The 26,142-nt window shown below is 40.9% G+C and overlaps 2 protein-coding genes across 7 annotated transcripts; both read left to right on the top strand.

The window, feature by feature from the left end:
* The first annotated feature begins 147 nt into the window (after positions 1 to 147).
* Positions 148 to 2,863, top strand: LOC106156269 (core alpha-(1,3)-fucosyltransferase). Its single transcript, XM_087019445.1, has 2 exons — positions 148 to 1,279; positions 1,788 to 2,863. Exons 1-2 carry the CDS (start codon positions 489 to 491, stop codon positions 2,122 to 2,124), a joined length of 1,128 nt encoding a protein of 375 aa, XP_086875571.1. The 5' UTR covers positions 148 to 488; the 3' UTR covers positions 2,125 to 2,863.
* A 3,080-nt stretch (positions 2,864 to 5,943) lies between these two features.
* LOC106154120 (solute carrier organic anion transporter family member 4C1) lies at positions 5,944 to 26,142 on the top strand. Of its 6 annotated transcripts, none has more exons than XM_086994146.1 (14): positions 5,944 to 6,424; positions 15,581 to 16,375; positions 16,952 to 17,114; positions 18,318 to 18,430; positions 19,792 to 19,968; positions 20,315 to 20,417; positions 20,778 to 20,899; positions 21,448 to 21,563; positions 22,019 to 22,163; positions 22,471 to 22,666; positions 23,410 to 23,563; positions 24,099 to 24,280; positions 24,869 to 24,933; positions 25,445 to 26,142. In XM_086994146.1, the coding sequence occupies exons 2-14, from the start codon at positions 16,141 to 16,143 to the stop codon at positions 25,741 to 25,743; spliced, it is 2,070 nt and encodes a 689-aa protein (XP_086850272.1). In that variant the 5' UTR covers positions 5,944 to 6,424; positions 15,581 to 16,140; the 3' UTR covers positions 25,744 to 26,142. The 6 variants fall into 6 exon arrangements, with proteins under 6 accessions (XP_086850272.1, XP_086850277.1, XP_086850273.1 ...); XM_086994151.1 differs by lacking the exon at positions 5,944 to 6,424 and adding an exon at positions 6,481 to 6,850; XM_086994147.1 differs by lacking the exon at positions 5,944 to 6,424 and adding an exon at positions 9,094 to 9,338.

Genomic DNA, 26,142 nt, shown 5'->3' with positions numbered 1-26,142 from the left:
TTGTAATTGCGCCCTTATTCTTTTTCCGTGTGTGTTATTTTTTTGTTAACGTTACACATTGCCGTTCTTAATTCAGTCATATGGAATGCAGCGTAGACGATAGCTTGAATCGCGGACGCAATTTCAGACAGGTGAAATAAACAATTTTGTGTACCTGGATAAATGCGCTTGCGTACTGGGTCAGTGTCGCGCTGTTCGTGACCCAATTACTCCTCTCTTTGTTGACATGTTGAACATGGAGGCTTAACGCCGTTATAAAGGATTTATACCTCTGTAAAAGACCGCATTCCAAGAGCAGCAGTGTGTCCAGCAGCCCATGGACGGCTAGTTGATCGGGTGATATCTTCACACTGAACAGATCACGCTTCAGAGTTTGAGTAGCGGTGGTAACAGGATTACAGTAGGTCTAGAATATAACAGCACAGGGCTCAGTCACCGCCTTCAATACACCTGGTTGATATTAACGAGTGACTATATCGTTGCAGCATATGAGGTGCCACTTGAAGCGGATAGTGTATGGCATCTCCTTGACATGTTTTCTCGTTGTAAGTTGGACGTATATCAAATCGTATAGCGGAGGCAGACAGACCGTGAACTTATACCAAAATGACGCCCTTGCCGCCTCTTCCGCGGGACTCAAGCTTATTTTGGTGTACACCGGCTTACCGGCGGGGATGCAGGGGGGACAGGAACAATTCAACGCAGATGACTGCCCTGTTAAGAACTGCTTCGTGACAGCGGATAGGGCAATGGCGTCGAAGGCAGACGCCATCCTTCTAATGGGTCAGGCCGTCAAACCATGGCATCGCAAACCCTGGCACCAGATCTGGATCCTGTACCTGCTGGAGTCCCCCCACCACACCCCCAGGCTGGAAGGACTGAACAACCTAATCAACTGGACGGTCAGTTACAGGACCGACTCCACACTCATGGCTCCATACGGCTCCTATGTTCCCTATGGTAATATGACTACCGGCCACGACTCCGCCTTCAACACACCAAAACCGACGAAGAAGAATTATGCGGCGGGGAAGACTAAGAAAATAGCCTGGTTTGTCTCCAACTGTGGCGGGGACAGGAACGGCCGGAGACGATATGCAGAGGAGTTAAATAAACACATGCCAGTGGACATTTACGGGGGATGTGGTATTAAGACGTGTTCAAAGGAAGACCCCCATTGCCTGGATATTTTGGACAGGGACTACAAGTTTTATTTATCGTTTGAAAATTCGAACTGCAGAGATTACATCACTGAGAAGTTCTTTTTGAATGGTTTAGGGTAAGGTTAATCAATCTGGATCCCAATAAATGTTTATAGGATAAAGGTGACAGATCGTTGCTGGAAAAATAACTTGTCGTGTGTTTCTGCCAACATCAAAGACGAATCTCATTTTTGCCCACGTCGTCTTTCACTTGATTCGGAAAGATACATGTTAAACGTTTTTTTTGTATACTAGTAAGCATAACAGCGCACATGTGCGGTAAAACTGCAAAAACTTCCCTGACTATCCTCTGCAGAGTACCTACGAGTACATTATATTTGCATAAAATGTAAGGTTCTAATGATTTTATTCCCTTTAACTATTGTGGTTGTTTTGTATGTACCGCCCTTTTTCTCATTTTTACCCTTTTTGTCCGTCCTACGTGCTAATTGTCTTTGTTTAACCCTGTCCGCCATTCTACGCCCCACCCTTTTCTGTCTCACATACTTCCATCTCTGTCTGTAAACGTGAGAAGACATTGGGCGAAACTGCCTATAACACGTATTTTACGAAATCCTTTTTTAGGCACGACGTCATACCAATCACAATGGGGGGTCGCCCAGACGACTACAAGAGGGCAGCACCTCCGCACTCCTATATCAACGTGGATGACTTCAAAAGCCCCAAGGTTTTGGCTGAATATCTGCACAAACTCGACAAAAATGACGATCTTTACAACGAGTATTTCCGCTGGAAGAGCTCCTTTCATTCGGTGAACACGTTCTTCTGGTGCCGACTGTGCAGGAAGATGCAGGAGGTGGGAGAGAGAAAACCCACGTGGTATAAGAACCTTGACCAATGGTGGCGAGGGGAGGGGGTGTGCTCGCCAGGGAGGTGGGAAGATGGACGCTCCTATGTATAATATATAGTCTAGAGGGGAGGGGGTGTGCTCGCCAGGGAGGTGGGAAGATGGACGCTCCTATGTATAATATATAGTCTAGAGGGGAGGGGGTGTGCTCGCCAGGGAGGTGGGAAGATGGACGCTCCTATGTATAATATATAGTCTAGAAGGGAGGGGGTATGCTCGCCAGGGAGGTGGGAAGATGGACGCTCCTATGTATAATATATAGTCTAGAAGGGAGGGGGTATGCTCGCCCAGGAGGTGGGAAGATAGACGCTCCTATGCATAACGTCCTTGTAAATATACTACCACCGGTTCACCTATTGGCATGATAATCAAAGACTTGCGAACCGATCTCTTGTGGAGAACAGACTCTTTATTACTTTATACTTAATACACAAAGACGTGGAAGATACTTTGTCTCATCCTCAAAACCAGGTGCCATCAAAACCAGGTGCTAAATCTACCAACTAGGGTGCGTCCGCCACGACCCCCGCAACCCCCTGTAAACACCCCGTAGTAGAAGTAGATAGCGACCCAGCCACCGTCGGAAAGAACACTCAACCAACAAACACACACAACCAACGCAACGCCGCCCAGATAGCAGGAGCGATGAAGAATTACCGGATTTGGACAGAATAGAAAGCGGTGACTGTCATGCAAACGAAGTCTAGTGTAATGACCTCTATTCTTTTCATTTACCATCTCCTCTTCATGAAAAGTCTTTCTGAGGGAAATAAAACCTAGTAGTATAAACGTATTATTACTTTTACTCTTCGTTATTGATTTGGACGGAGCAAAACTCTTCTCGGACGGAAGGTTATATAACACGACAGTGTTATAGTTTTAAAACAAAATATTTCATTTTCATAATTACTTATTTAGTAAATCATAACAACATTTTGGAATAAAGTATTATTACCATTAGGTACTTCAACTACATGTATGGAGTCCGGGTGTGCACAATAAAAATTCTCCAGTGCACAGAAACCAGAAAATAAGTGTTGGTAGTAATTTCTCAGAGAGGCGCCATTGCAAATCACATTAGCCCTCATCATAGCACGGCAGACCCACAATTATTATTATTATTATTATTATTATTATTATTATTATTATTAATTTAAATAGGCCCCGGTCCTTGTATTACAATTGATATTAGTTTGCATTTTAATTGTTACAATTAACAATAAATAACAAGTGCGCGTGACACATTGAAATCATGACAGTCACAGTATAAATATTTTCTACAAGTACCTCTACTGTATGTCCAAAGTTGGAAGCTCTAATCTTGTTTTACATTTATCAAAAATTAAACAGTTTTGCATAACACAAAAGTTTCTTTTGTGTCCATTATTCTCAAAATATATATTCATTCTGTTCATATTGCAATTACAAATAACCCGTTCCTATTTTAATCTTAGGTACGAAAGACACACGAGAAGAAATGTATTCCAGTTTCGATTCCACCGTGGCAACATGGACTCATTATTTCATCCACATCCATTTTCTTGTGCCTTTGCTTAGAATATAGTCACTTATTGTTTACTTAAAGTGTTAAATCCGACTATGTTCAATATACTTTACAATGAAAAGATAAGAAAAAGAAAGGAAAAGAAAATTTCATGCAAATTATGCAGAATTAAAAGTCCGTACGCGTTATTTCATTAATTAAAAAAGCCCATTAATGTTTATAAAACATTTTAGAGTCATAAAATTTCAGTTATAATTTAACAAAAATGTCTATAATTCCTTTTTAAAATAATCCGGGAAGGCTATACTAAGAGTATTTCATTCGTGTGTGCTGCAACTTTCACAGAGTTATCCCGTATGTGACAAGGTTTGCCTTGCACAGTGCTAAAAACAGATGACCAGAGGAAGGGGGGGGGGGGTAACCCTCTACCAGGGCCACAGATGGATTTTTTCTTTCCTTTTTTATATCTTTTAGTGACACAATACATCACGAATACATGAAAATACAAAAAGAAAGAAGGGAATAGCACTCGCTCACACACTCACACATAAGAGATGTTGTACTATGACACTTTTTAATTGATTACATCGTCGTACGCTAAATATTCAGATTGAAAATAACTTAATTATATTTGAATTGTTCGGACAGAGTGACTTATCTGTTTTCACCAGATATCTAAGCGATGAAATCAAACCTCCTAATGTTGGTTTACCCTGTGAACACCTTAAGTAAATATAAAATTTAAATTGCAACATAATGAGATTAATAATTGAAGAGAGGCTCGTAGAGCCAACTAAGCAATTCCTTTTTGAGACAGGTAGAGTAACTTGAGTATTGGATAATACATGTATATATTCTGCCAAATCGGTCAGTAATTTTTGGGTAACCGACATTGATTTTCACTACACATTCACAGATGTGTATTTGGTTGAATTCATGGTTATTCTCTACCCTCTACCAGGGCGACTGGAAGATTTTTACAGATATTCACAGATATATCTCTAGCTAGATAGATGGTCATTTTGGGTTGAAGTCAGCCGAAAATTACCACATAATAATAACTGCAGCCCTGATAGAGGGTAGGTTCCCGGGGGTGGGGGGGGGGGGTGGGGGGGGGTGGGGGGGGTGAGGGAGGCAAATATGCAATAGGGCCAACGCATAGAAACGCCTAGAAATGAGATCTATGATGATACATCATTACATGTTGTTAAACCTTATAAACACACGGAATACTGCAGCATTAGGTGAGCTGGTCAAACGCACGTCAAGATCACATGTATAAGTATAGGCAGCCGAAGTTGTTTAAAATAAAGTTGTTTAAAATATATTAGAATTATATGCAATGTGCTGCAGTGTGATTTTACAGAATTAGAAGGGAACGTTGAGGCCAAGGAAATGTTTTAATCTTAAATCTTAGGAACAGTATGGTTCAACCAAGGGGTTGGTGATGAAGAAACGTTTTTTGGAGATTAAGATTAAAATGAATTTGTACAACGCTGTCTAGACATTGATGTACAAAAATGGTGCAGGTAATATCAAAAGAAGTAAATTGGATATATATATATATATATATATATATATATATATATATATATATATATATATTAAACAAGGGAATTTTCATTTGTGAGATGATTGTGAGGACGTAAGATAAAACTATTTACTCCAGCACAAACACGTATCAGATGGTCGAATTACACTCACTCATGGCGGGGACAGAAAGGCACAAATAACAGGACGGAAAAGAGTGTTTGGGTTGCTTCTTTTCTCACGTGTCCCTTGTGTGGGGTGGTCTAATAAGTAAACGCTCATATCACATCCGTTAAAAGCAAGAGCTCTTTTTATCTCTTTGGTTAAAGCAACATAAAAACAAAATAAACCTATATGTTTTCATCAAAATGATGGACCCAAAAGGAGTTCATGTGCCACGTAGAACCGTTTTATTTCTGATACACGCAGAAAAAAAAAGATAAGAGCTGCCTACCATTTATACATTACCTGGATGATTTGAAATGACACGTACACCAGTTGCAATGCAATATGGATTATTGTCAACTGTAACATAAGCCCGCCTTTTGACAGAAAATAAACTCCTAGTTTAATACGTTATCAAATTTACAGGTTGTTCTATATCTAACGCTTAGTTCGCTTTGCTTAGCAGGCCCACGGCTTGGGTTGTAAAAAAAAAACAAAAAAAAAACGCTAATTTGTCTTCAAGCACATTTGAAAAGGACTGTGCTTACACTGTGATACAGATTGTTGAGCAAATTGAACATTTTCAAACGAATCCTTGATAATGACAGCTAGTCATTCACTGCTGAGGTGAGTAAATATATACCGTTGCTGATACTTGAGCCAAATCCTGCGCCGCCTGGGTTTAAATTAAGAGTGTCGCAGCAAACAGATTTAAATTTACTCAATAAACAACGTTCGTGCACTTATGTGTCCATTGCCGAAGGAATACAGTCGTTTAGATGTGCTAAACTCAGCTCTGGTAGCTTCTGAATTCATAAATGAAGGGAAGTAAATTATGTAGCAGACGGCTACAATGTATGTGACAAGTAGATGAAGGAAGGACTTGATATCTCTTAACGCCAGAGAAACTAAGGCGACCGAGTCCCGTCACCGGCATACATGTATGTTGTACATATATACAACTCTGTGCTGCGTTCGGAGTGTGAGTATATCCAGCTGTTGTTGTCAACGTAGTACTGTGTAATACGTAGTGACGACAAGACGTCGTTCTGGATCCCTGTGGCACTACACAAGGACAGGCGATAGATAAAGGACGGTGGACCACTGCGACACGTGTGTCTGGAGAACAACAGGTGTCTGGGAGGACACGTGACGGTAGGTGTCTTTTTTAAAGAGAGACATGTCAGCTTTGATAGTCACGCACATTCTCGCACGGTAGCACATGTATTGGTAACTGCACCCCCAGCGAATTGTGATATGTTCGTATTGCACTGTATCTAACGAAATACTGTGAATTAGAAAGTAAAGTGCAAGGAGAGGAAATTTGCAATCAACAAGCCAACACACAGAATATGCATACAGGGGCGGGTTAGGTCGTCTTCTGGGTCTTCCAGAAGACGGTCAGATTTTCAAGTTTACATTGACAGATATCTAATTTGTCCTGTTGGAAGACGATCAAAAATGGAGGATGGATCAACAAAGATAATTTGAAAGACTATCAGAAAATATCTCTGGAACCACCACTAATGTTGCGTGATGTCTTGTACCGAGTGGCAGCAATCCGCATTGTTCCTAAAAAAGGTCATTATGTCATTTCTTTCTTCGCACTTTGTTTCGTCCAATATTCAAGGTTTTCACATCAGAATGTTTCTGTTCTGTTCTTCTGTTTATTTTCTTAACGCGAAATGACGCATGGCATATCTTTTAACAGATCATCCGTGCGTGACGTGCTTTCGGCGCTTAACTTTTAAAAAGATTTTTTTAAAAAACCAATTTGACCCTAACCCTTTAACATTTGTAGTTGAAGTAATCACGATTACGTATCAGTCTAATTTTCGTCAATTTTCTTGTACTAAACACTAGTTTCAGAAGCAGTGAAGGGGAAATGTATTAAGTACCAACTTCCCTCATTTACAACAACTGAACTGACATCTCAAAACACTGCCCTTCTTTCTAAAATGTCAAATGTTCATATTTGTTCTGAAAAGCTATTTTTATACATGTACAAAACATGTGAATGAAATGTCCTACATCGGTTGACGGGATGGATGGCACCCGACTGCCTGACACAAAGAAAGTGATGTCAATGAGTGTGCGTGCACTGCTGCCTTCATGTGCGTGCGCGCTTGCGCGTGTGCGCGTTACTGATAAAGTGCACTTGGAAATACTATACGGAAGCACATAGCTAAACAGTCATGATAAATGTCTAGTGTTAAAACAGATGTTGTATATGCATGGGTATGTTTACTTGTATGTGTATTTGTGGTATGAACATAACTGTGTGTACGTGTGTTCATGTATGTGTGTGTTTGTGTGTGTGTGTGTGTGTGTGTGAGAGAGAGAGAGAGAGAGAGAGAGAGAAATGGTTGTATTTGTGTTAACGCGAGCGCTTATGTGCCTCTGAGTAAAAAGGTGCAAATATCGGGCCGAATGCAGGTGACACCATAAATTTTCTTTGCTCCATAAATAGACATGAAATATATATATAGATTTTATCAGTTTGGAGGTTTGTGTAGATATGTTGGATACAAAATCGTAAGATACGAAAAAAACTTAAAGAGCACGATCATTTCTCTCAAGGCTTACGACCACTTGAGAGTTGAACAAGTCGACAAGATCAGTTTTGGGTATTACGGCTTCTTCGTGCCATTAAACAAATAATACGAACACAGTGTTTACTTATATTATAGAAGAACAACTCAGCCTGTATTCGATTTCAACCAGCCATGAACGTATGTCCAAGCACTGGGGTAATGTGTGTCTATTAAATAATCCCTCCCCCAGCAAAAAATCTCTTCCTCGTTGCTGTTAGCGTCTTTTAAGACGTTATAAGACGATTAAAATCATGGCACTAGCTCAGGTAGTATACGTGAATTCTGAAATCGAAAATTTACTGCCAAGTTTTCTTTTCATGAAGTAGCAGAACACTATTTGCACAGCACTTATCTCCCTGCGCTCACGTCATACTAATGGGTAGACTGTAAATACTGCTGGGAACGACGCTATTTGATAGAATCCCGTTTATCGCAAATCTTTACAAATTGTGTTTTTAAAACTAAACAAAGCAAGCTCCTCGACACAGTTTAATCAAATGGAGTGATTAGAGTTTAAGAAAAAAAGAATACAGAATATGATTACAAAATTCTTCTCGATATCAATTAATAAGTTGTACCTATCGCCAATCATTCTATCTATTTTCGAACTAAAAAAACACGATGCAATGCCACATGTTAGAGACCCCACTTTTCTTCACTTGACTCCAGGACCCATCAACCCAGCTTGACTGCAGAACTCGGCAAGCTAGCTGTGTGTGATGGGTCCTAGCTTGCTCAGATAAATTACGGACAGTAAGCGAAATAAATGTTATTTGGGTCCTTGGGCTTCAAAGACTTTATGTTCAGACTGCAGTGCGAAATTGGCCTGGACGCGCGTGCGCGCGCGCACACACACACACACACACACACACACACACACACACAGAGAGAGAGAGAGAGGGAAGGAGAGAGAGAGAGAGGTAGATTTAAAGACTTAAAACTTTAAGTCCACAAAGCAGTATATTGTTCGTCGGCGGCTCATGACAGGCCAATAAAGCACGGGTAAACACTGAAAGTTTACGATATATTGACACTGCTCCTTGACTGACGTCTTGACGGTCCACTTTTCGGACTACTTCATACTTTTAAAACGTGGGTATATAAGTAAAGGCGCGTTTACACCAGAAGCTGGGTCGACCTTCCTTGGTGTCATCTCCAGGATATACTGTGTGTCCTGTCCAGCGACCTTGAGCTCGGCGGGGAAACGTAGCGCCCTTGAATGCTGGCAGGCATGATCTCGGCGTCATCAGACCAGCCACAGAGAAGAGGCGCGCTGAAAAGTTTCAACCCAACATAAATGCAGACAACCCCATATTTGTCCTTTTGGACTGTGTGAAGCACATCTAACAACTGCATTGTTTATCTGTGTCAGTATCGTCGTAGAAATGATATCGCTGATGTGATGCTCTGTCTGGGGTAAACTGCAGTCTGTTTGCGGACAGGTGTGAAGCATTGGATTAAGTGGAACATTCAAGGTGTGTTCATTTATCATGGTTTTATCTTGACGTCTGGCTCACCCCCTTCCCCGGGGTCCTGTACCGAGTTCACGCCCTCCACTGGGCACGCCGGTGTACGAAGGTGAGTGGGAAGCACCTTAGGAATACCGGTAGTTACAATGCTACCAGAGGCGCACGGGGCAGGGGCCGATCCAGAGATATTTTCTGACAGTCTTCCAAATGATCTTTCTTGGCCAATCCTCGACTGCCCCCTCCCCCGCCCGCCACCCCACACGCGCCCACACACACGCGCACACGTACACAGACACAATGAAAATGAATACGTGGAAAGCGTCTGATCAGGGAGTTTAGATCCAATGCCCCCTTGAGGTTAGGAAGTAAAATTAATTGAATCCAGAATCTTGCTAATGGTGCCCTGATTAGACTTCTTTGGCTTTTAAATCAATAATATTTTAAAACCAGTTGCTTTCTGTATATGGAGATAAAACACTGATGACTGTAAATAAGTTAGCTTTATATAAAACATGGATGTTCAGCACTTTTTAGGCATTTCCGTTACGGGTTTATTGTTGTATATAAAATAAATAAGTTTATAATAGATGGTTTTATTTCTCAATATGCTTATAGGAATCAACAAAATGAAGTCACAAAGCGAGGTTGAGATTGATCCCTATTTAAGCACACATACACATACAAGTGATTCCTATGCGCCTAGTATCGTAATAATACCTTTCGATCCCCCAGAATGTGAGGAAATTAATTTCCGTAATTTACAATCCCCGCGACCCTGTGAGTCAGGACACAGACGGAGGGTTTGCGCCGGTCCTGCCTCCCCCCCCCCACCTTCATTTGATCAGTCCTGTACTCTCACTGGATTCCCATATCTAGATCGATCTAACAGGATCGATCCATCTCCCAGGGGTTTCTCTCTAAATTGCTTTCAGCCCAAGCTGCTTAGACGTCTGGGACGCCCACTAAAGCTGCTAAACGATAGTTAATTATCAGCCTCAGAAGGCGTGACAGACATCTAAGCCGCTTAAATTGATTGCAATTTAGCCAGAATCCCCACGGAGATAGTTCGATTCACAGTTAGTACGATAGGGTCTGGGGATGGTCCCTAGGATGACCCGTGTACAGACACAAGTACTTGGTCCAGATAAGAAGTCCACAGCTACCAGTGTACAAGGACAGCCAGCTGACTGTGACAAGGAGACCAATACCAAGCCATGTGTGCCCTGTGGATATTAATGCTTGAATAGAGATTGGTCTCGATGCCATTATCGTGTTTACACTGGGAAAACTCAAACTCATACGTATACGCTTCATTAATTTTGTGTTGCAGCAGGCGTACTTTGGGAGGGGCACCCTTCTGAGGGTTCCACATAAGCTGAAGCGTAGAAAAGGCACAGATGCAGGACTATCACTGGGGCTCAGCGCTGTGTACTCCTAGCAAGACTTGATCGTTCGATAGCTTACACTAAACGACCGGTTATTATCAGGTCGTTATTAAAGTTTGATATCTATATTACTAGGGCATATCTCGAAATGTTTGTTTTTGCGTGATCCAAAACCATCATCTCATGTGTGCCCAATACTCACATGGCTGCCCTCCCCGCTCACACAGCAACTGCAGTACACAATCCCCTTCATAAACTCTGCTAATACCCCCTCCCCCCTCCGGGGGTAAAACCTCGCGTCATCACCTTGCGCCCTATCCCAGATTTGATCTTATCAGCCTTGATTTGCAGGTGCATTTCAAGCAGACCGCGCAGTAGAGTTCTGCTGTTTGAATTTAACCCGTGTTCTTTTTAGTTAATTTAAAATCCACCTTTTTAACATGATGAAACTAGGAAAAAAAATGAAAAAAGAAAACGCCCGCTTACATCTTTACATCTTAACTCGACTCTTAACTCGACTCTTAACTCGGCAAGTGAAAAAAGTGATATTCTATATTCTACGTATATTTAAATGATATTATTTTGAGTTTGATATAACATGCATCAAACGCTAAAAAAAAAGTCGACAACAGTATTGCGTAGTCTTCAATATATGCGAGCACTCCTTGGAGTAAATATTTTTGCATGTTTACATTTATCTAACAATCGCTACACATATCTTTTTGGTGTATTCATTTTGTGTTATTCCTATCACTATTGAAACAATGGTGTGACTGTGTCTAAATGTCAGGCGTTTCTATAATGTGATCTTTATTGTTGTTGTTGGTTATGATAAGAGGGGTCAATTGTTTTCTGCTGTATATGGCACGTGTGACTCATGGTTTATACGTGGCCGTTGGAATGTCAGAATTTCCTCTGTGCACTACTGCTGCTTGTATTTCTCTGCCGAAACCTCCCATCGATGTCCTTGATTTGGCTACAAATAAGAGAAATAAATTTATGATTGCAAATGAACTGAAGAATAATTTATAGAAAGCCACCAGGGGCAATATAATGGTCTGTTATGTCACTCTCAGTGTATTTGATGTAGTATAGACCATCAATATCATTAAAATTATATCCCAGCCTATGCCAAGGAATTCAGCTGCTAGGATATACTTCAGGAAATCCTGGTTGTACTTCCTTCTTTGAGGTTCAGTGAGACCACTACCGTCAGTAGTTTCAGGAAAGCGTCGTAATTATTGTACGCTGCCAATCAGTAAACTGTTGAGGTAAATTTTAGATAATGCTTAGCCAATGCAATAAGTCAATTGAGGTATCTTCTGAGATAGGTGAAAGGGGCGGATCTATCTACCATGTGAATGCTCCCTCACTGGTGCAAACTTCTGAAAAATTGGTCTGTCGTTCTTATAATATATATATATATATATATATATATATATATATATATATATATATATATATATATAATTCCCGGCCAGCACTCTGCAACATATAACTACAGTCTAAAGCGTATGTTTTTTGCATTGTCTTGTATTTGATTTTTTCATTTGAATTTTACATTTGCTACCTCCAATATATTTTCTTTACGAGAGAGAGGAGAAAAAAATAGAAAAGAAAAAAATAAACAAACGATCAGAAAAGCCTATATCAAACCAGCCTTTTAATAACTGTACACAATATAAGGACATTTAAGTCAGACTATTAAGGATATCTGCGCCTCGCTCCTCCGGTTACTTGCCCACCCAAAGAATGTTCTGACCACTGATGTCGCCTGAGACAAGATCCGTCAGGGACACGTTTACAATGGTCTAGTTTGGAACGATCTAGGGACGGTCCTACTTTGTTACAACTAATCTGAACTTCCAACAGAATATTTCCCCATTTATGTTTTCCTTTCTCATTAAGACTGGTGGCAAGGTTTTGTTCTGATAAGTGTAAAAAGGCAGACGACATCCATGCACAGACACAAAAAATCGACTGTAGTTTTCGGTTCTGATTCGGTAAGATTGACGGCCCGTGTCGCTGCACCCCCCCCCCCCCCCCCCCTGCAGCATCTGCCTTGTGGTTGCTATCAGTTTTTATCAGTGGAGCTACTTGTCCCTTGGAGATGTCATCCGGGGATATATCTCGCAGCAGGTCGGAGAGAAAGATGATTTCGTCCGAAGGTAAGGTAAGCGTTAAAACGTCAACTGGTGTTTGTACATGTACATACAGTATGTATCAATATATGGGAACCTTGGGAAGAGCGTGACACATCTCTGAATTTGGTTACTCAAATAGTCGACATAACCAGGTTCAAGGCAATTTTCGTTTCCAAGTAAAATGAAGAACCTTTTAAGTATTTTAGTCAGCGGCGGCGCGTGATACGCCGCCGTAAAGAGCTAAATTGGTACGTATTTGTTCCAAACGAGTAAGATAAGCGTTATCGCGGGCCATATATTACAAGATGTAGCGGGGCATTGACCTGATCTACGTCTATAACGTCATTGCCAGGGCAGTCATCCGTTCAGGTAAAGTACCTGGTAATTTTTCTGTACAACTTTCTGAATATTCCGCAGACCTTCAACGTTCTCCACACGCTACTTGTATGACCAACTTGGTCAGCGGGTCCGCCGGGTCAGCTCCTACAACAGGGACGTCACGCGGGTCCCGTCCGGTCGTGGCTGTTGCCCGTATTTAGCCCACACGCTAGCGGCGTGCTTCGAGGGGCACGTTGTCAGTTTTCTTATTGCGCTTCAGAACCCGTGGCTCGGTGCAGGCGGCCTTGGGACGTTGATATACACGGCGTGTACTCATGGGGCGTGTCTGTGTTAAGGGTCACTCTTTTGTTTACATATTACTATAATTATCATAATTATATTTTCTGCATACAGGTATGGTGACCGACACGTGGCGAAAACCATTTTCAAAGACCGCCCCTCTCCAAGAGAGTTAAACTAAATATTCATTGGTCACAAAACATGCTGATTGTGGAATTTCCACTTATATACATGTAAATACTATCTGCTGTTTTCCTCCACTTGGTTACGTTTTTAAAGCTGGTAAAACTCGCTATATTTTTAAGAACTGCGGGTGAGTTTGCGTTATGTGTATGTGTGTGTGTGTGCGTGTGTGTGTGCGCGTGCGTGTGTGGTGGGGAGGGGGGGATATGCCACCCTTTGTCATCCACAAGGAAGTTATTTAAACACAGAGTTGGATTTCACTTACCAACCTGCTACAAATCAGTGTCGCCACAGGGCAACTGACGGTTAACTAAAATAAGGTTGGGCTTTACTGATATTTTACTGAATTATGTCACATTTCTCTGTACACTATGAGGCCCTTAAGCACTATGGGGGGGGGGGGGGGGAGATGGCTATTTTTTTTGCCTCCATTTACCACAGTATCACCATTCAAAACTGCAGACAGTGACGTAAGTGCAAAGTACGTAGAGTAGGCCTTGGCCTGGTTACATGTACAATATATATATCACCTGCCGTCTGTGCACTTTGATGATAACGTCGGTTTAAAGTTTAACTTTACAACTTCTATCAATGAGTTCTGTTTACTTGAATCAATATAAGCGGGTCCGGAGAGAGACAAGGCACCTAGTTCACCTCCTCCCCCCCCCCCCCCCCCACACACCCCACCACCCCGCGTCTTGAGATAACCTATTTTCCTCAGGGTACATGCATAAGCCAGACCGTGAAAACTCAGCCAATGTAACTGCCGGCTATGTATAAAATAAATTAAATTTGATACCAGGCCCGTAGCCGGAGGGGGGAGGGGGGTTCGGGGGGTTCGAAAGAACCCCCCTTTTGCCGGGAAAAGGTTTCCTCTGGGTAAAATGTTATCTATCTTATCCTATCACTGAGGTTTCATGGTAAAAGGTCCACTTTTTCAGAAAAAAGACCCCCTATTTGAAATTGCTGGCTACGGGCCTGGATACACTGTATTGCAGGGGTGCACGAACTTCGGCAGCAACTAGTAAGATCTGGTACTGAATATTGGGAAGACTAGGGAATAATTGCTGACTACAGAAAGAAAAAAATGTGAAAGAGCCTATTCACATCAGTGGCACTGCGGGAAAGCAAGTAATCGATACCAAATATCTATGCTACCTACAATGCATAATTAAAGATTGGTGGTGATTATGCTGTTAAGCATAATGTAATATTGCATCAAAATTGAAGAAAATCCTATTTTGGGCACTGCTGCCATGATGACCATTAAAAGAAAACCATGTCATTAACTATTCTCAAACTTACAAAAAAGAAACATAGGTATAAAATGCAGCTTTAGTTAGAAAACCAGTCTATTTGATTGGTTTTTCTCGAAGTTACGCATTTTTTTGTGAAATTCTAATTTTCACATATTGACATTTTTAAGGTGTGACTTTGAACTTCCATGGACTTGAAGACATATTTTAATATCCATGATACTTATATTTTATTATTAAAATCGCTGTCCATTATGCTGTTAAGCATTACGTTGTTATATTGTATCAAAATTGAAGAAAACCCTATTTTGGGTACTGCCGCCATAATTATCATTTAGGGAAAACCATGTTTCTTATGATTTTCAAATTTACAAAAAAAAAAAAAAAAAAAAAAAAAAGAAACATTGGATAAAAATGCAGTCTGAGTTGCAAAAGCAGTTTAATTGGCATTAATTCTCCTCTCTCTGTACATCCCTATGTGTTTTTTGCGTAGAAGTACAGTAGGCTATACTGCATCTCTACTACAAACATATTCCACACCACTGCTGCACTAATGCTATTATGCTACCTCGTTACTACTGCATTTTTGTGCGGGTACACTTAAATGTGTTATATATACACGTTATAAACTGTTTTATTTCGTTCTATTTTTATCCTTTCAGAAGCCTAATATTGTCTAATATGACGAAGACAGTCGCCTACATTCAAACAATGGAACGTGATGGCTCGTGCATTATTAACAAGAATTGAACGTCTTGCGTAACCTACCCTTGCGTGGTTATCTGTGGAAGTATCTGATTAAAAAACGATATACCATAACGTCGTGAACATTGTAAAAGACCAAGTGAACATTGTCAGAGACCAAGTGGAGACTGATCACTCCGATATACACTACTGGATATCTAGTGAAACAGAATTTCTATAAGACACACACAGCGATGAGAAGACTTCAAACATATATTAATTTTTAAGCAGGATACGGATATTATATGTGATTCTTTTCAAAAATTACTTCACGTCAACGTCACGTCAACGTTACGTCACGTCAATGGATACAGGTGCGCAAATCAATACCTGGAATATTAGTTATAAATAATGACACGCCGTCGGTCTGATATCTGACCGGATGTGAATTACTTCATTATAACGCACACATTAAAACTTTAGGAACGCACGAAAATATCACCACCAAAACCAGACAGTAGATATAGAGAGACAAAAGATGCCTTCGAAAGGATTTGAACTAAAACGGACTAGCGATAATGGCTACATGTCGACGGAAATTGACGATCCCGTCCGTCAAAAGGCGATAGAAGCCGAAGCTGACCGCGAGTTCCGCCTAGAGCCGGAGTTTCCCCCGGGGTGCGGCTACAGGGGGTGCAGACCGGGCTGGCTTCAGGTGTGCAACAACCCGAAAGCCTTTCTCGTCTTCATGTGCTGGTTTACTACGATACAAGGTGAATAAACTACCTTTTTGTTTTTCTTTTGATTTTTTTTTCTAATTATTCTCTTTTTCTCACGAATCGAAGAAATCTAGTATTTATCAAAATTAATATTTCGATTCATCCAATCACATCATGCTGAGATAATGAGAAATCTAATACTGGATCTTAATTTGAAATGGAGATCACGACGTTTCGACCTAATCACAAGGACTTATTCCAAGGTAGTCCAATTTTGTGCCCTTGCGACATAGTAAATGTATTTTACCAGCTTAATCTATCACCCCATTTCCATAGATTTTTAGATCGATCTATCCCTGTGGGGAGTCTCACTAGATTACTGTCAGCTTGGCCGGCTTAAGCGTCTGTCCCGCCTACTAAAAGCTGTAAGGGGGTAATTAACTATGGTGCCCGCTCGGCTGACTGCAATTTAGCGTGAACCCCCAGAGAGTTAGGTCGATCTAAATCTTAATCTCTAGATCGATCTAAATCTCTGGGAAAGCACCCTATGGCTGTAAATGGAATGCCTGCATACATCTTTATCTTGATGGTGGTGTGCATTATATGAATCCTCGTTTTCCTTCTTTCCAGGTCTTGTTGTGAATGGCATCAACAATGTGAACACCACGTCTGTAGAGAGGCGTTTTAACCTGCCCAGTTCTCGCGTGGGCCTCGTCTCCAGCGCCTACGACATTGCGGCGGGGACCACCGTCATTCTCATTAGTTACTTTAGGGCGCACGCGCACAAACCGAGGTACGTAAATATATTCAAGTACATCAGTGAATTTTTGTCTTGTGAACAATGTGCCCACACTCATCCGCCACCAAACCAGGCTTCAGGGCAACTGCCCAACACAACGCAATTCTGGTTTGAGAATGCATTAGATCTTGGATTTCAACCGCAGAAAACTTAAACAAATAAATTTTTATGAAAAAAAAAAAAAAAAAGAAAGAAATGCTCCTATACCATGCACTCTTCTGTAAAAAAAAATTGATGTAAGAGACCCCTCCCAAGCGAAGCGCGACCACGTACAGCCACCCTGAGCTTCAGAGATAACTTGACACTAACCTCTTCTCTATAGCCTATCTTCATCGTGTCAAGTTACCTCTGACCACATTCGATTGCCTCCGCCGCCCGCCAATCAAATTTAAAGCCCGCACTCAATGACTCATTGAACGATCTAGCCAATGAACGCGAACGAGTCAAAGCGCGCTTTGTTCAAATCCGGACCAATCAAAGATAAGGCTGAATATCAGGGACTTGCCGTAACCTGTGGGCAGCACGCAAAATACATCATCCCTCAGTAGATAATTATGCAGGGCATCAAACTGCTCTGGTTTCAATTCCGATATACTCCATGCTTTCTTTGTGTACGGTTATGCACTCGGAACTACTCGGATGTCTCCGCACTCGACAATAACTATGTTGTTAGTGTGGAGCTTGCGGAATCAGCCGAGGATTGCCGATTGACGGTCAACCAATCAGCGTTTTCACCAAACTTTGGTGAAAAATTTTGAAACATGGATTCGATTGGCTTATATAAACTAGGTCAAACTATTTTCGTCAGAGGTAACTTGACACGATGAAGATAGGCTAATAGTGAAGAGGTTAGTGTCAAGTTATCTCTGAAGCTCAGGGTGCCTCCCACGGGAATTATCCTGTAGGGTGATAGCTGATGGACAACATTCGTTAAATTAATTACATGTTTCCATTTATGTACATGTCTCATTGATTAGTTTAGTCACATCCATACAAATTTCAACATTTATATAACATTTTATTCTTTTGATACCTGTGTCACTTTCAAACACATACTGCAATGTACCTTTTGGCAAGAAGGATACCAACTTTTCTCTTGAATCAGCACTTTCAAGTATTATTTTCAAAGCATTTTGAGGAAAATCAGAGACTCATATTTTTCGGATATATTCAGTAATAAACTGTTCATATTTCCAGATTGCTGTCGACAGCAGCGTTCATCATGGGGTGTGGCTCTCTAGTGATGAGCATGCCACATTTCACCACGGGGTTGTATCAGCTGAGGGGCACCATTGCAGATACCTGTACAGGTAATGTTATATCAGTTGAGGGGCACCATTGCAGATACATGTACAGGTAATGTTATATCAGTTGAGGGGCACCATTGCAGATACATGTACAGGTAATGTTATATCAGTTGAGAGGAACCATTGCAGATACATGTACAGGTAATGTTATATCAGTTGAGAGGAACCATTGCAGATACATGTACAGGTAATGTTATATCAGTTGAGGGGCACCATTGCAGATACATGTACAGGTAATGTTATATCAGTTGAGAGGTACCATTGCAGATACATGTACAGGTAATGTTATATCAGTTGAGAGGTACCATTGCAGATACATGTACAGGTAATGTTATATCAGCTGAGAGGTACCATTGCAGATACATGTACAGGTAATGTTATATCAGTTGAGAGGTACCATTGCAGATACATGTACAGGTAATGTTATATCAGTTGAGAGGTACCATTGCAGATACATGTACAGGTAATGTTATATCAGCTGAGAGGTACCATTGCAGATACATGTACAGGTAATGTTATATCAGTTGAGGGGCACCATTGCAGATACATGTACAGGTAATGTTATATCAGTTGAGAGGTACCATTGCAGATACATGTACAGGTAATGTTATATCAGTTGAGAGGTACCATTGCAGATACATGTACAGGTAATGTTATATCAGTTGAGAGGAACCATTGCAGATACATGTACAGGTAATGTTATATCAGTTGTGAGGAACCATTGCAGATACGTGTACAGGTAATGTTATATCAGTTGAGGGACACCATTGCAGATACATGTACAGGTAATGTTATATCAGTTGAGAGGCACCATTGCATATACATGTACAGGTAAAAGGGGGGGGGGGCGACAGCCAACGCGGGGAAAGTGCAGACATAATCTCCATTGATTTAATTTCCACACACAATGCTGTCAACGCAGAGTTGAACTAGCATTTTTATATTGTCACATTGTTACGTGAAAAAAAGTAAATCGCCTCAAAAGAGTTTTTAAAAATGTTTTATCTACAAAGCACAAGGTTTCAATACTGACTGACTTGTCGCAGACGCTACCATTTCTAATCAACAGACGATTTATAGAATTTTAAATCTAAAAAAAAGTTTTATTCTAAATCTTAAAAGATACATTTCGTCATTGGTTTTTTTTCTTAATTTGATTTTAGAATACGCGTTTTATACACATTATTTCGTTGGAATAAACTGTTTAGTCAACCAGAGTTTCAGATGGCCCTGGTAACGGCTGAGCTGTGCTTATAGCAGAGAGGTTAGTCTCAAGTAGCCTCTGAAACTCAGGGCTTGACCACGGCCCTCACAGCATTATTTCCTCACTCAGCAATATTAACCTATCATTCAATATCCGGCAGGCACTGGGAACTCCACAGCGTGTACCGTTAATCCACAGAACTCGTACCTCCAGAACTACCTGTACGTACTGATCCTGGGACAGCTGCTGCACGGGGTGGGCGGGACCACACTGTACTCCCTGGGGACAGTGTTTATAGACGAGAACGTGAAGACCAAGGTGTCGCCTATATACATAGGTTAGTACACGATGCCGCCTCCCTCTTTCTGAGAGAGAGAAAGAGAGAGAGAGAGAGAGAGAGGGAGGGAGAGATTTGTAGCTTTACACTCACTCTACTACATATTAGATGGGTATGTAGGTTGTTAAGCCCTTATTATAGATTAGCAGGTAATTATTGCTTATACGAGCTTAAGTTCATATTTATGTGACGTGTGATTTGATGTCCTATGGTAAAATAATTGTGCTAGAACAAATTCACATTATTATTATTATTATTATTAATTTTTAAAAGAATAATATAGTATAACATCAAATTGCAATTTGAATATACCAAAATGTTTATCTCGCTATTCTCCCATATCCAGGCATTCTGTACGCGTTCTCCGCTTTGGGGCCAGCAATTGGATACATAGTCGGAGGCCAGTTCCTTAATATCTACGTCGACTTTGAAAATGTTAATGTAGAAAAGTGAGTTTAATATATCAGTTTTGTTTGTATTTATAATTTCAAAAATAATGTATATACGACAGAGAGAAATATAAGTACTCTATTGATAACGATACTAAGTAATCCTTGATACATGTACAGAACTCTAGGAGATAATAATAGGATTCAAACATTTTAAATTGGCATTTGGCTATCTCTCTATTTGCAGAATTTAAATTTTTTGATCTAATTTATCGAATATAATTTTTGATTCAATCACTGATGACATAAAAGAAACGTTAAATGAAACTTAAATTTATTGATCGATCATATGTTTTTCTGTCCATCTCATACTAATTCAGTGTATTTGCGTGCGTGCGTGCGTGCACGTGTTCGTTTCAGTGTCAACATAACCCCACAAGATCCTCGCTGGGTTGGAGCATGGTGGCTGGGGTTTGTGATGGCTGGTTTCTTAGCGTGGACGGTGACCGTGGCTCTGTGTGCTTACCCCAGGGAGCTCCCCAGTAAGTCAGGGGTTCACGGGGGATACGCCCCGTTCTCCTGATTGAATGACAGTAGGGTAGATTAAGGGACCATTCAGACAGATATTTGGATCGATCCATCTCTCTGGGGAGTCTCACTAAATTGCTATCAACGTAACCGTCTTAAATGTCTGTCACGCTTAGTATAGCTGCTTGAGGGTAATTATTTTACCCCCTAGCTGATTCGGTAGGCCTGACAGACATTTCAGCCGGTTAGTTGATAGCAATTTAGTGAGACTCCCCAGGGATTTAGACCGATCCAGATGGATCGATCTAGGCATGGGAACCCAGTCTAAAATACGTCACCCTTTATATACTGGTCTTCTATTTTATGAAACGCGTCTGACGACACTAGTGTACTAAGTATTATGACGTCACTAAACACCTAACTATGCGCCTAGCCTAAAAATTTAGATTTGGGAATTTCTCCTAACCAGTACATTGTGTGCTCTTGTCAATCCCGAGTAAAGCGCACTGAAGTCATTCAGCTGAGTTTCTGGAGTGATCAGTGAAGTGATTGATACTTCCAGCCGCCAAGGAGGTGCGATTAACCAGAGAGTCCCAGGCCCACCAAGATGGCGGCGAAGACGAAGTCAACCGACCTGGATTTGGAAAGTCAATCAGGGACATGCCAACCGCGGCAAAGGTACGTCTTCTGAGGGAAGAAATGTGTTGTAGACATGTGTGGACATGTGGCTTTTTGTCATCTTTTATGTGCAAATTTCAACTTGTTTGATTTTGTGATATTCAGCTTTGGACTCCGAATATTTTAATGCAAAAGTCTGTGAAAGTATGTAGATAGATTCATTTGACGTCACAGTGTATGTGACTTAATTTCATCTGATTAATAAGTATATTGTTTTGTGCTTCTATTTTGCATTGAAATCACCTCAACCCTATAATATGGGTTGATATTGTACATTTCATGAGACTCGCCCAAGCGTAGTTTAGATACACCCTTACATGACGGCTTAATAACAAAACCAGAAAGTTTAAATCATCAGATCAGCTCTCTGTTATCATTGATCGATCCAAATATCTGTCGTATAACGCAACACAAAGCATGGAAAAAATTTAATCATTTGAAGTGAAATATTTCAGGTTCTTCTGAAGAACCCAACGTTCGTGTTCGTGACGCTGGCTGGCTGCACTGAAGGGCTAGTCACCAGTGGCTTCGCTACATTTCTCCCCAAACTCTTACAAAACCAGTTTGGACTGACGGCCAGCTGGGCGGCCATGTTGACAGGTGGGGAGAAGTGTCTTAGATTAGGGTTAAATAAAGCTTTAATTACCTGTCAGTGTTATCCCCAGGGAGGTGGCCGGGGTAACCTTGGTCATCACATTCTGCAGTCGTTTGTGCGGAATACCAACGATTTTACGAACCTAGGAAGAGAAAGTTGACAACTGTAATATTTGCATGAGATATATTCAACTTAAATGAAAAGCATAGAAGGGATTGTTGCTGTTTCAAAACCTTATTCATTATTTGAAGATTTTACATAGTGAAGAAGCGTGCACACAAGTTTGCTTATTCTGACCTTGACCTATTCCAGGGTTCGTGGCCGTTCCCGGGGCGGCAGGTGGTCAGCTGCTTGGCGGCATTATCTCCAGCAAATTGAAACTGAAAGTGAAAGGAATGTTAAAGCTCAGTATGACAGCCTGCGTCATGGCAGCACTGCTGGCTGCCTCGTTTTGGATCAGTTGTGAAACGCCGTCCGTATTCGGAGTTGACATACCTTACCCAAACAGGTACTGTGTGCAGGGTCGTAGACTTTGGACAATGTTTGGGGAGTTATTTAAGGCCTGCTGTATACATCTTTTTGTACCAGTATTGCCTGAGGCACTCATTTAGACTCCACCCAAAAGAAATGTGAGAGAATACTGTTGGACTGAAAAAAAAAAAGGAATTCGAAAAGGTTGACACTTTTATAAGGATCACGCCATACATGATTTTTTTCAAAAATCTCCCACACTCCGATCCTTGTTTTGCTCAATGACACCTATGTAAAAAAAATAAATATCTTGTTTTAACCATAAAGCTAATATGGCATTTTGTAAATTATCCGTTTGATAGTACTTTATACAAAGAGCGTGGCCCAAGTCTTCTGCTAGATCAAAGTCGGCTAAATAATTTTGGTGTAAAATCTTAACTCCGTTGTGCATTCGACGTCTTATGTGAAACGGGGTCGGGTGTAACGGGAATGGAAATCCGCTGTTAACAACTCGGTTCCCTGTTACTTTGTACAGGTGGCACTCGTCCCATGTAATAACCTCAATACTCCGACTAACCTAAACCTGTACTAATTAATTATATAAATATATGGGAGCCCGGACTTCCATTCCTAGGAATACCATTCCTGTCACACCGGTTCCACCTCTACACCTGTGATGTCAGCGCCATTTTTGTATCCTTCCAGGTCCAGTTTCAATAGTTTATTTTCTGTTTTGTTTTTTATTCTGTTTGTTTGAATGTTGTCTGTATAACATTACAGCACCACCGTCCAAGTTAACAACATCACAGCAGAGTGTAACGCCGGGTGCGGGTGCACCACCTCCAGCTTTGAACCGATCTGTCTGAATGGCCAGGAGTACTTCACCCCCTGTCACGCCGGCTGTCTGTCGTCTGCGCTGGTCAACGGATCAAAGGTAACACATTGGTTATAACTAAGATCTGTTTATTAGATCTTAGATTATAACTAGAAATGTATTTCAAAGTATTGAAACCGATGCTCATTACTGAAAATTGTACAAACTTGTCCCGAGAGAGTTTTTACACTGACGTATGATGTTGATGACATGTTTTTCTGAAAACTGCAAATAGTTTTTATGCGTTGCGGAAGGAACCAGGAAATGAAAATCGGGGAATAAATAAAAATGTTTTATTTTCTTTTCTGCATCCGGCTAGAATACGTTTCTAATAATATTGGCACACTTTGACAGTCCGAAACTTTGGTCAAATTTCCACATTAATTCATTTACACTTTATACCAGCTATAGTGGTTGTAAAACGGTTCAATCCTGGAATTCCGCTTTAAAAGACATGTTTCGTGTTCAAAAGATAATGCTATATTAGAAAAAAAGCTGAACCACTGGATTATTCCCATAAGAAGCATACAGTATACCCTGACTATACCCCATACGTGAGGTGTGTCCACGGTCACATTTTCTCCACATTTTTCAGGTGTACACAGACTGTAGCTGTATCGCCGAGGAGCTGGGGTCAAACGTCTCGGCTGCGGCCAGCATCAAGACAGGACGCTGTACCGCCGAGTGTTGGACGCTGTACCTGTTCTTACCCATTGCTTTGGTGCTGATACTATTTACGTTCATGTCGGCTACCCCGGCCACCTCTGTTACTCTCAGGTACGGTGTGGATGATTGCAATCAAGCGGTCATTAGGGTTTTAGTCTTAGAGGAATGCTTTGGGTGGGATGGGCCTTATCGTATCTTGTAACATAGGTAAATTTACGAAAACCAAATTCTATGAGACAGTAGAAAAATGTGCAGTAAACAAGAATTTAGATAACGTACATTTATTGTTTGTCTTTTTTGGTTCATATAAACATGACAACAAACACATTAAATACATTATGAAAGTAACTTTTCGTGCTTGTACAAATAACCAGATGAGTAACATCGAAATCATGTGTCATTCAATTTGTTTACATCTTTGGAAGCTAAAAAAAAAAAAAAAAAAAAAAAAATGAAAGATTCAAACCTCTCTATGGTCGAAATATAACAGATGACGTCACAATGCCGACGATATTATGAGATTATACATGTATTTTCTGGTGACCTCACATATCTCTACCAGTTGTATTCCTGGTGAAACGCGCAATAGATGGCGGTACTGTTACAGCTCATATCATACCGGTGCTATATATTATATTATATTATATTATATTATATTATATTATATTATATTATATTATATTATATTATATTTACCAGGTGTATTCCTGACGGACAGAGAGCCTTTGGTCTTGGATTGCAGTGGGTTTTCATCAGATTCTTAGGTAACAATTTTTAAAATTAACATAAAAATTCGTTCATTCTTCGAGAGAATTTTGCGTTTTTTTTTGTTATTCGGAGAGAGCCACATTATTGTCAGTTACCACGAAGTTGTCGCATCTCAAAGTAGCACATCTCACATAATATACTTCAAATGCGACCGTAATTATTGTATTCTCAGTACTAGTTGTTATTTTGTATTAGAATATAGCCGTCCACCATATACATGTATAAAGATATAACTTTAGGCTTGGTTGCCTTTGTTTTTAGCAAATGATACAAAAGATAATCTAGTGTAAAATGTATGTATGCATATCTACGTACATACCAGTACATACAAACATGTTCAAACAATGTTCTATGTATATACATGTGTGTGTGTGTGTGTGTGTGTGTGTGTGTGTGTGTGTGTGTGTGTGTGGGCTGCCCATGTTAACTTGACATTGCAGGCACGGTACTGTGTGTGTGTGTGTGTGTGTGTATGTATAGGCTGACTATGTGACCTTGACATTGCAGGCACGGTACCGGGTCCAATCCTGTTTGGCGCCATCATTGACGGTACGTGTCAGCTCTGGCAGCAGAACTGCACGGAGAACGGCTCGTGTTGGATTTACGACAGCGCCTTGATGGGGAGGAACTTCTTCTTCCTCGGCCTCGGCGTCAAGTGTTTGACTGCCCTGTTCTTCTTCCTCGCTCATTATTGCTACAAGCCTCCGTCCACGAGGAAAATGGTGAAGTCGATGACCCAGCAAACTCTAAATGTGAGAAAGGTGTCCACCTTTAGCTCGGCATCACAGACGTCAAACAACTTGTGATCGCCGCATTTGTTGGGTAAACCTCTAGTCACGCTGTTCATTTGTGATTCTTTAGGCCCAAATGGAATCCCTTTAGATGGCAAAAGTTTCACGGTTCCCCCGTCCCGTATACCACACACGGTGGAAAAGACCCTTAGGATTGGTGTACAATAACTGCGTAATCTTAATAACCTACGGATTCTTCACAGCGGTGACGTTCAAGAGGGCACACGTAACTGGCCATCCTGTTCAGAGCTTCGGGGCCAGTAGTCTTAGAAACATTCCTTTTGCTGCTCACTACGATCATTTATGTAATACGGATGGTTCCAATAAACATAGATTATATCTGCTAGTCTAAAGCAAAACCGACAGCTTACCTAAACCACTTATTCAAGAATTAATATATATTGTGATTCATCA

The sequence above is a fragment of the Lingula anatina genome, chromosome 8, assembly GCF_051362555.1.
Source record: "Lingula anatina isolate TDL-2025a chromosome 8, LinAna3.0, whole genome shotgun sequence".
Lineage (NCBI taxonomy): Eukaryota > Metazoa > Brachiopoda > Lingulata > Lingulida > Lingulidae > Lingula > Lingula anatina.
This window is presented reverse-complemented; position numbering and strand designations above follow the sequence as displayed.

Excerpts from the sequence above, each read along its gene's own strand:
- LOC106156269 (XM_087019445.1), top strand. The coding sequence starts at position 489 with ATGAGGTGCCACTTGAAGCGGATAGTGTATGGCATCTCCTTGACATGT. Across the intron at positions 1,280-1,787 it reads TTCTTTTTGAATGGTTTAGG|GCACGACGTCATACCAATCA; the intron begins GTAAGGTTAATC and ends ATCCTTTTTTAG.
- LOC106154120 (XM_086994146.1), top strand. The coding sequence starts at position 16,141 with ATGCCTTCGAAAGGATTTGAACTAAAACGGACTAGCGATAATGGCTAC. Across the intron at positions 17,115-18,317 it reads GCGCACGCGCACAAACCGAG|ATTGCTGTCGACAGCAGCGT; the intron begins GTACGTAAATAT and ends TCATATTTCCAG. Across the intron at positions 22,667-23,409 it reads GACATACCTTACCCAAACAG|CACCACCGTCCAAGTTAACA; the intron begins GTACTGTGTGCA and ends ATAACATTACAG.